The sequence below is a fragment of the Vipera ursinii genome, assembly GCF_947247035.1.
Source record: "Vipera ursinii genome assembly, chromosome: 2".
NCBI classification, from domain to species: domain Eukaryota; kingdom Metazoa; phylum Chordata; class Lepidosauria; order Squamata; family Viperidae; genus Vipera; species Vipera ursinii.
The window spans coordinates 19,468,510-19,478,554 of record NC_139513.1 but is presented as its reverse complement, the minus strand read 5'-3'; the positions used below and the strand labels follow the sequence as shown (position 1 = coordinate 19,478,554).

Here is a 10,045-nt window from a genome sequence, read left to right as displayed (position 1 = left end):
TCCACCTTTTGTTTTTTTTATGTCCTTCCTTCTACCTGACCACACCATCCCAATATTGCCTGCAAATTCTTTTTTTTTATTGAAAAGTTTTAACATACAATTTTCCCCCTTAAAAAAAAATCCCCCCTCCCCCCCCTTCTCCCTCCCCCCCTTCCTCCCCCCCCTCCCCCCCTCCCCCCCCCCCCCCCCGACTTCCCAGAGCTAAATACAAGGTATATATAAAAAAAAACAATCATAATCAACCATATATTAACAACCATAAACTCTAAAATCTATCACTCTCTAGCTTATATAGGATAAAACAAACCTTAATAATATTAAATATATATATAAAAAAAACTAATATAGAAAAAGAAACAAACAAAAAACAAATATAAAACTTCTTAGAAGAAGAAGAAGAAGAAGAAGAAGAAGAAGAAGAAGAAGAAGAAGAAGAAGAAGAAGAAGAAGAAGTAGTAGTTGGAGGTCATCTAGTCCAACCCCCTGCTCAGGCAGGAAACCCTATACCATTTCAGACAAATGGCTGTCCAGTCTCTTCTTAAAAACTTCCAGTGTTGGAGCCTTCACCACTTCTGGAGGCAGGTTGTTCCACTGGTTAGTTGTTCTAACTGTCAGGAAGTTTCTCCTTAGTTCTAGGTTGCTTCTCTCCTTGACTAGTTTCCATCCATTGCTTCTTGTCCTGCTTTCAGGTGCTTTGGAGAATAGCTTGGCTCCCTCTTCTTTGTGGCAGCCCCTGAGATATTGGAACACTGCTATCATGTCACCCCTCACCCTTCTCTTCATTAAACTACACATACCCAATTCCAGCAACCGTTCCCTATATGTTTTAGCCTCCAGTCCCCCAATCATCTTTGTTGCTCTTCTCTGTACTCTTTCTAGAGTCTCGACATTTTTTTACATCGTGGTGACCAAAACTGGATGCAGTATTCCAGGTGTGGCCTTACCAAGGCATTGTAAAGTGGTATTAGCACTTCACGTGATCTTGATTCTATCCCTCTGTTAATGCAGCCTAGCACTGTGTTGGCTTTTTTGGCAGCTGCAGCACACTGCTGGCTCATATTTAAGTGATTGTCCACTAGGAATCCGAGATCTCTCTCACAGTTACTACTATCGAGCAAGGTACCACCTATACTATACCTGTGCATTTTATTTTTCCTGCCTAAATGTAGAACCTTACTTTTTTCACAATTGAATTTCATTTTGTTAGATAGTGCCCAGTGTTCGAGTCTGTCCAGATCCTCCTGTATTTTAAGCCTATCTTCTGGAGTATTGGCTATTCCTGCCAGCTTGGTGTCATCTGCAAATTTGATGAGTTCCCCATCTATCCCCTCATCCAAATTGTTGATGAAGATGTTGAAGAGCACTGGGCCCAGAACCGAGCCCTGGGGCACCCCATTACACACTTCCTTCCATGTAGATGCGGTTCCATTGAGGACCACACGCTGAGTACGGCCTGTCAGCCAGCTACGAATCCATCTGGTGGTGATGCTATCTAACCCACATTTTTCTATCTTATCAAGTAGTAGGTTGTGATCTACTTTATAAAATGCCTTACTGAAGTCCAAGTAAATTATATCTACAGCATTCCTCTGGTCCACTAGCTTTGTCACTTGGACAAAGAATGCAATAAGGTTTGTCTGGCATGATCTGTTTCTGACAAACCCATGTTGGCTTTTAGTGATAACTTTGTTCGCATCAAGGTGTTCGCTGATTTGTTGTTTGATTATCTTTTCCAGAATCTTCCCAGGTATTGAGGTCAGGCTGATAGGTCTATAGTTTCCGGGATCTATTTTTTTCCCTTTTTTGAAGATGGGAACTACATCAGCTCTCTTCCAGTCCTCTGGTAGTTCCCCAGTGCTCCAGGATCTTTGTAAAATATAGTTCAGTGGTTCTGAGATCACGTCTACCAGTTCCTTGAGAACCTTGGGGTGTAATCCATCTGGTCCTGGTGATTTGAACTCATCTAGGCTGGACAGGTGCTCACTTACTATTTTCTTGCCTATCTTAACTTGCGTTTCTATTCTGGTTTTTATGGCACTGGTTTTGGTAGGTTGGACTGTTTTTTCCCTTTGTGTAAAGACAGATGCAAAAAACGAGTTAAATAGTTCTGCTTTCTCCCTGTTGCTTGTCACCTTCTTGCCACTTTCCCCCACTAATGGACCAATCATTTCCTTAACTTTTTTCTTGTTTCTTATATGTTGAAAGAAGCTTTTTTTGTTATTTTTGACTTTGGTCGCAAGCCTTAGTTCATAGATTAGATTAGACAACCATTCATCTGAAATGGTTTCTTGCTTGAGCAGGGGGTTAGACTAGAAACCTCCAAGGTCCCTTTTAACTCTATTATTCTGTTAGTCTTCCATCCCAGGTGTCTTTCCCTCCTTCTCCAGGATTTCGTTCCATCTGAAGGATTCCTACTAGGCTGAATCATTTTGTGTGTATTAAAAAATCCTGTGTTGTTGTAAGTTCTGGATTGTTTTCTCTGTATTTGGATATGTTGAACCTTTTTTTTTCTTTTTGCATTTGTCTTATATGGGTTTAAAATCTTTTTAATTGCTTAAAATGTTTGTGCCAGATTTCCCTAATCTGGTGCCCCAAATTGCATTGCCCAGAGAGCAGTCTATACTAGTGGGAGACATTGGGAGATGAATTGCAAAATGTTTGCAAGATGCCCGATTAAGAAAGAGAAATCTTGTTATGTTGGAAGGAGCAGCCAGTTCACATGGTTTAAACTAACAAGACAAATGTCCCTCCTACTGCAGAGTTGGCATGGAAAAAAAACACCACATTTTTTTTCCTGGTTTAACTGCCTGCCACTTTTATTGAACTGTTCAGTTACGGATAAACAGGATTTTTGAGATATAGGAAGGAAACAAATTAATCAGGGTACAACAGAGCAGAAATGGTATCTCTCAGCCTCAGCACACAAATACACGTAGCAGGTAACAACACAATGGTAATCTTCAAACCTTCACATTTCTAGACATACCCTTTCATGCCACAGGGGAGTGCAATATGGAAGGAAAGATCCAGCAATGGGTTGTGAAAGAAAGTGGACCTTTTTTTGGCAGATCAGCTCTTCCGACTGTACAGCCCCTTTAAAAATGAAAACTAAGCCAAAAACAAACTACAGGTAGTCCTCTACTTATGTAAAAGGTAAAGCTAAAGGTTCCCCCGCACATGCGTGCTAGTCATTTCCGACTCTAGGGGCCAGTGCTCATCTCCGTTTCAAAGCCGAAGAGCCAGCGCTTGTCCGAGGATGTCTCCGTGGTCATGTGGCCGGCATGACTAGACGCCAAAGGCGCACGGAACGCTGTTACCTTCCCACCGTAGTGGTCCCTATTTTTCTACTTGCATTTTTACGTGCTTTCGAACTGCTAGGTTGGCAGAAGCTGGGACGGGTAACAGGCACTCATTCTGTTACACGGCACTCGGGATTCGACCCGCCAAACTGCCAACCTTCTGATCGACAAGCTCAGCATCCTAAACCACTGAGCTACCACGTCCCTTCCTCTACTTATGACCAGATGCTAAATGACTACTCAAAGTTCCGACTGACCCTGGAAAAGTGACAATCTGGATTCAAAATTCTGATGGGTGCATAGCAATAGCACTTAGACTTATGTACCATTCCGTAGAGCTTTACAGAACTCTCTGGGCAAATTGTCAGCATATTCCCTCCCCCCCTTCAACAATTTGAGTCCTCATTTTACTGACCTCAGAAGGATGGCAGGCTAAGTCAACCTTGAGCCATTCAGAATCGAACTCCAGGCTATGGGCAGAATTAGCCTGCAATTCTGCATTCTAACCATTGTGCCACCAGGGCATATACAGGCACCTGTGGCCATATGATCACATTTTGGGTGCTTGTGACAATTGGCCTGCTAATAGTTTGCAGCAGCATCCTGCAGACATGTAACCGTGAGTTACACCATTTTTGTTGGAAACCAGGGTTTACTTCTAGCAAAAATGGCCACAGCAAACAATAGGTTCACTTTATGACCCATTTGGCATTTGCTTAATGACCATCGCAAAAAAAATCATAAAATCAGAAGCGGTTGCATGATGACCCACTTAATGACCATCACATCCTATGATCGTAAATTGAGGACTACCTGCAATCCTGGAGAATACAGAATAATTTATAGATGTTCTTTGAAAATGTCTGCGTGTCTTTCTATGAAGAGTGTCCAGAACAAATGGAAAGGCGATTGCTTTCTTTGGCCCTCTGTTGGGCAGACTAATTATTTTAATACTTAAATAATAATTCAAGGTGACAAACCGTACCTAATACTCCTTCTTCTTGTGAAGTGCAATTCACAGCCTTGATTCAAGATACAATAGAATATATGATGAATGGGAAGCTTCTGGGAAAAGAAAGATTCAATGAGGCTATAGAATATATTATAGAATATTCTTTATTGGCCGAATGTGATTGGACACACCAGGAATTTATCTCTGGTGCATAAGCTCTCAGCGTACATACAAATGACAAAATAATACAATCACGTGATACCAATAGGAGAAGGCAGGAGGGAAGAATGAGAAGGATAATAGTAATATAGCCCTACTACATGGGTAAATATCCTTAGGCATAAGACAGTGCTGCGGGAATTAGGGGGAAACAGGGAAATCGGCCGCTTGGGGATCTAAAACGTATAGAGTAAGGAGTACATCAGAAGTCTCCCAGACAACTGCCGGCAGGGGCACTAGGCCAGGGGTAGGCAACCTCGGCTCTTTTATGACTCATGGACTTTAACTCCCAGAATTCCTGAGTCAGCTATGCTGACTCAGGAATTCTGGGAGTTGAAGTCCATGAGTCATAAAAGAGCCGAGGTTGCCTACCCCTGCACTAGGCTCTTTAGACAGCCAGACGGAAATTGGGGTGAATTTGAGGCTGCACATTCCACACAGTGGTGAGAAGGTGACGCAAAACCTGGTCCTTGCCCCGAGCCTGCCCGCCATGCATAGCTTGCAGCTTCTTGCGAGTCTGAGCTTCCACCTCCGCAGAAAGATTCCCCTGCGAGCCCAGCGCCTGGAGAAGAAGAAGAAAAAAAATCAAGGTTGTTCCAAAATAATGAGAAATGAAGCACTAAGACAGGTAGTCCTCAAATAACAACAGCTCATTTAGTGACCAGTCAAAGTTACAACGGCACTGAAAAAAAAGTGGCATGACCGACTTTCACAGATGCGACCTTTGCAGCATCCCCTTGACCGGGTGATCACAATTCAGACGCTCGGCAACTGGTTCATATTTATGACGGTTGCTGCGTCTTGGGGGTGGGGGTGGGGGGGTGTCACGTGATCCCCTTTTGCGACCTCCTGACAAGCAAAGTCAACGAGGAAACCAGATGTCACTTAACAGCTGGGCTTCTAATTTATCAACTGCAGCGATTCACTTGATAACTGTGGCAAGAAAGGTCGCAAAACGGGGCAAAACTCACTTAGCAAACGTCTCGCTTAATAACAACAGAAGCTTTGGGCTCGATTCTGGCCGTAAGTCCAGGACTACCTGTCAAGGGAAAAGCTCAAATAAGGAATTTTAATCTGAAATGAATCCAGTACTCCAAATAACAACTGAATACGTATCTTCCCTTCCACCCGGATAGGAGAGGTCAGCATGTTCAGACAGGAAACTGTAGAAATTCTCGGCAATTTAATATGGAACAGCGACACAATTTCCCGCTACAAAATCAAAAGTATAGTCAATTCAGCTTCCAATAGGCTTGGTATGCTAATTCTGAAATGGAATGAGCCCAAAAGAATGTCTGAAATTACAGACCTGGCCCTCCGTGGCTTCCTTGTCCTGTTTCCTACAATTCGTGGCTGTCCAATAATAAAGAAAGGTACCAATAAAGGAGCATATTTGTACCTCAGGGTTGAAGTGTGGGGTCCTTGGTGCTCTCTGAGCTTGGTTGTTTTCTTGCAGACGTCTCGGTACCCAACTAGGTAATGTCATCAGTGCTAGTGCGTGCTGTCTGAAGCATTTGAGGCCCATATGTGGTACTAATAAAGGAGCATATTTGTACCTCAGGGTTGAAGTGTGGGGTCCTGGGTGCTCTCTGAGCTTGGTTGTTTTCTTGCAGACGTTTCGGTACCCAACTAGGTAACGTCATCAGTGCTAGTGCGTGCTGTCTGAAGCGTTTGAGGCCCATATGTGGTACTAATAAAGGAGCATATTTGTACCTCAGGGTTGACATGAGGGCTCCTTGGTGCTCTCTGAGCTTGGTTGTTTTCTTGCAGACGTCTCGGTACCCAACTAGGTAATGTCATCAGTGCTAGTGCGTGCTGTCTGAAGCGTTTGAGGCCCATATGTGGTACTAATAAAGGAGCATATTTGTACCTCAGGGTTGACATGAGGGCTCCTTGGTGCTCTCTGAGCTTGTTTTCTTGCAGACGTCTCGGTACCCAACTAGGTAATGTCATCAGTGCTAGTGTGTGCTGTCTGAAGCATTTGAGGCACATATGTGATACTAATAAAGGAGCACATTTTTACCTCAGGGTTGACGTGAGGGCTCCTTGGTGCTCTCTGAGCTTGGTTGTTTTCTTGCAGACGTCTCGGTACCCAACTAGGTAATGTCATCAGTGCTAGTGCGTGCTGTCTGAAGCATTTGAGGCCCATATGTGATACTAATAAAGGAGCATATTTTTACCTCAGGGTTGACGTGAGGGCTCCTTGGTGCTCTCTGAGCTTGGTTGTTTTCTTGCAGACGTCTCGGTACCCAACTAGGTAATGTCATCAGTGCTAGTGTGTGCTGTCTGAAGCATTTGAGGCCCATATGTGATACTAATAAAGGAGCATATTTGTACCTCAGGGTTGATGTGAGGGCTCCTTGGTGCTCTTTGAGCTTGGTTGTTTTCTTGCAGATGTCTCGGTACCCAACTAGGTAACGTCATCAGTTGTAGTGTGTGCTGTCTGAAGCATTTGAGGCCCACATGTGGTACTAATAAAGGAGCACATTTGTACCTCAGGGTTGACGTGAGGGCTCCTTGGTGCTCTCTGAGCTTGGTTGTTTTCCTGCAGACCTTTCATTACTCAAACTAGATAACATCATCAGTGCTAGTAGTCCGACTATCTCGCACCACGACTACTAGCACTGATGATGTTACCTAGTTTGAGTAATGAAACGTCTGCAAAAAAAAAAACAAGCTCAGAGAGCACAAAAGAGCCTTCAAAGAAATGTACCCTATCCTGCCCTTGCTTCCACCGGGTATGCCCAACTGTGAGCTCACACATGTACCATTAGTCCTCAACTTACAACAGTTCACTTAGTGACTGTTCAAAGTTACAACGGCACCGAAAAAAATGACATGACCATTTTTCACACTTATGACCGTTGTAAAGGCTGCCCCAACTCCAGGCTTCCTCTATCCAGACCTCTGTACCCCACCCCCCACCAATTCTCTCTTCCTCCTCGCCAAATTCCCATAATGCATCCTTAGAAGCTCCGACTCCACCATCCCTATCCCCTTCTCATCTTTTATTCTCCTCCCCAGGTCACCCTTTCTCTGTTTTCCATCATCAGTTTTTCATTACTCCAGGGCTAAGTAACCCCCCAACCCCTTTTATCTCACCGCCTGTTGTTTTTGCTGGAATTCTCTCTCACGCTCCAAGCGATACTGTTCAATTTCAGCCTGGGCTTCTTCCTTGGCCTGCTTCAGCCGCCTGGCCTTTCCTGGGATGGAGAAAAAGAGGTCCAAGGACAAGGCAGAAATGACCTTTCAAGGCCTGGGATTCTTCCTCTCCATGAGAAGCTGAAAGATGCTGCCGTTCTCCACCTGAGAATGTGAGTACTTTGCTTGTCAGCCTCCACCCCACTTCTCAACCAGCACCTTCCCTAACAACCAGGAGCTCCAACTCACGTTTTCGAGCCTCAGCCACCTTCTCTGCAGCCCTCTTCTCTGCCTGCAGCAGCTGCTGGATTCCTTGAGTCTGGCTGGCCATATTTCTGTAGCAATAGATGCGCAGCAACGATGCTCCAAGCGGCTCTGATGATGCCTTCTGCTTCCAGCAGAGCGGGGACCAATTCTGAGCAAAGTGCTTCAAGGTCCTAGCGCCCAACCTCTTCAGCGTTTCTGCTGCTTAATAGTTGGCAAGGTACAGGCACTCCTCGACTTAGGAACTTAATTGCGCCCAAAATTTCTCTTGTCAAGTGAGACATTTGTTAAGTGACTTTTTGCCCCATTTTGCGACCCATTTTCTTTTTTGACACAGTTGTTAAGTGAATCACTGCACGGAGCCAGATTCACTTAACAACCGGTTGTTAAGTGAATCTGGCTCCTTCATTGATTTTGCTTGTCGAAAGGTCGTACAAGGTGATCACACGATCTCGGGACACAGCAACGATCGTAAGTATGAACCAGTTACCAAAGCATCTGAATTTGGATCACGTGATCATGGGGCTGCTGCAAAGGTCATAAGTGTGAAAAAATGGTCATAAGTCACTTTTTTCCGTGCCGTTGTAACTTTGAACAGTCACTAAATGAACTGTTGTAAGTCGGGGACAGGTTTGCTTTTGTCTAGGGCTTTGAATACTTGTCAGCTGACTCAGGAATTCTGGGAGTTGAAGTCCATGAGTCATAAAAGAGCCGAGGTTGCCTACCCCTGGGTTAGGACGACAAGAGGATGAAAAAAGCAGTGTTACCCTGCTTAAAAGCCAAAGACAACATCATGGTGCTTGGCATTAGTGATGTGGTTATTTTTCTCCTACCATCTTCCAAGAAGCTCAGGATGGCAAGATCCTTCTTTTGTTTCACAACCAACCTGTGAAGTAGTTTAGTCAGAAAGATGACGCCTGGCCCAAGGTTACATAAGGACTTTAAAGGGGCAGTGGGATTTGATGATAAGACTCACAGCTTCTAGACCAGAATGTCCTAACCTTGACAATTTTAAGATGTGTGGACTTCAACTCCCAGAGTTCCACAGCCAGCATGCTGGGTAGGGTATGCTGAGAGCTGAAGGCCACAATCTTAAAATTGTTGATGTTGAGAAACTGGTCTAGACCAAATGTTACACTGCATCTCTCCTGGAAAAAGCGAAATGGTCCTATCCTCATAGGAACTAACATGCCTCAGTTCCTATAATCACCATGACTATAAAGAGCTAAGATTATGGGAGGTGCAATCTGAAATATATTGGGAAGAAAAGAGTTCTTGAAAAGTTTGCCAGACCATCTTAACAACTGTATTTAACATTGTTATTAAATAAAATAAATGCAGGGAGACATTTTTTCATAGCCTTCTCATACTTGGAAGCCTTTATCAGTTCTAAAATGTCTATAGAAAATGGGTGGACACATTGCACTTACTAGAGATAAATCATTGGATTAGAAACCTTCGTTGTCAGATTTACTTTCAGACAAACCTGAGCCCTCTCAATTCCTGGCAAATAGATGGGGAAGAAATGGAGGTAGTGACAGATTTTATTTTCCTGGTCTCCAAGATCACCGCAGATGAGGACTGCAGCCAAGAAATTAAAAGACGCTTGCTCCTGGGGAGGAAAGCCATGGCAAATCTAGACAGCACACTAAAAAGCAGAGACATCACCCTGTCAACAAAAGTGCCTATAGTCAAGGCTATGGTCTTCCCAGTTGCAATGTATGGCAGTGAAAGTTGGACTGTAAGAAAGGCTGAGCGCCAAAGAATTGAGGCCTTTGAACTGTGGTGCTGGAGAAGACTCCTGTGAGTCCTTTGGACTGCAAGGCGATCAAACCGGTCAGTCCTAGAGGAGATTAACCCTGACTGCTCTTTAGAAGGCCAGATCCTGAAGATGAAACTCAAATACTTTGGCCACCTAATGAGAAGGAAGGACTCACTGGAGAAGAGCCTAATGCTGGGAAAGGTTGAGGGCAAGAGAAGAAGGGGACAACAGAGAAGGAGGTGGCTGGATGGAGTCACTGAAGCAGTAGGCGTGAGCTTAAATGGACTCCAGAAGATGGTAGAGGACAGGAAGGCCTGGAGGAACGTTGTCCATGGGGTCGCGATGGGTCAGACATGACTTCGCAGCTAACAACAACAACAATAGAGAAAAACCCAAAAGAAAGAAAGG

At 44.2% G+C, this 10,045-nt stretch overlaps 1 protein-coding gene across 1 annotated transcript; it reads right to left on the bottom strand.

The window, feature by feature from the left end:
* Positions 1–4,403: 4,403 nt before the first annotated feature.
* Positions 4,404–8,059, bottom strand: ATP6V1G2 (ATPase H+ transporting V1 subunit G2). The gene is made up of 3 exons (XM_083352647.1): positions 7,861–8,059; positions 7,573–7,673; positions 4,404–5,032 (listed from the first exon to the last, which is right to left on the bottom strand). The coding sequence occupies exons 1-3, from the start codon at positions 7,940–7,942 to the stop codon at positions 4,859–4,861; spliced, it is 357 nt and encodes a 118-aa protein (XP_083208773.1). The 5' UTR covers positions 7,943–8,059; the 3' UTR covers positions 4,404–4,858.
* Positions 8,060–10,045: the final 1,986 nt, after the last annotated feature.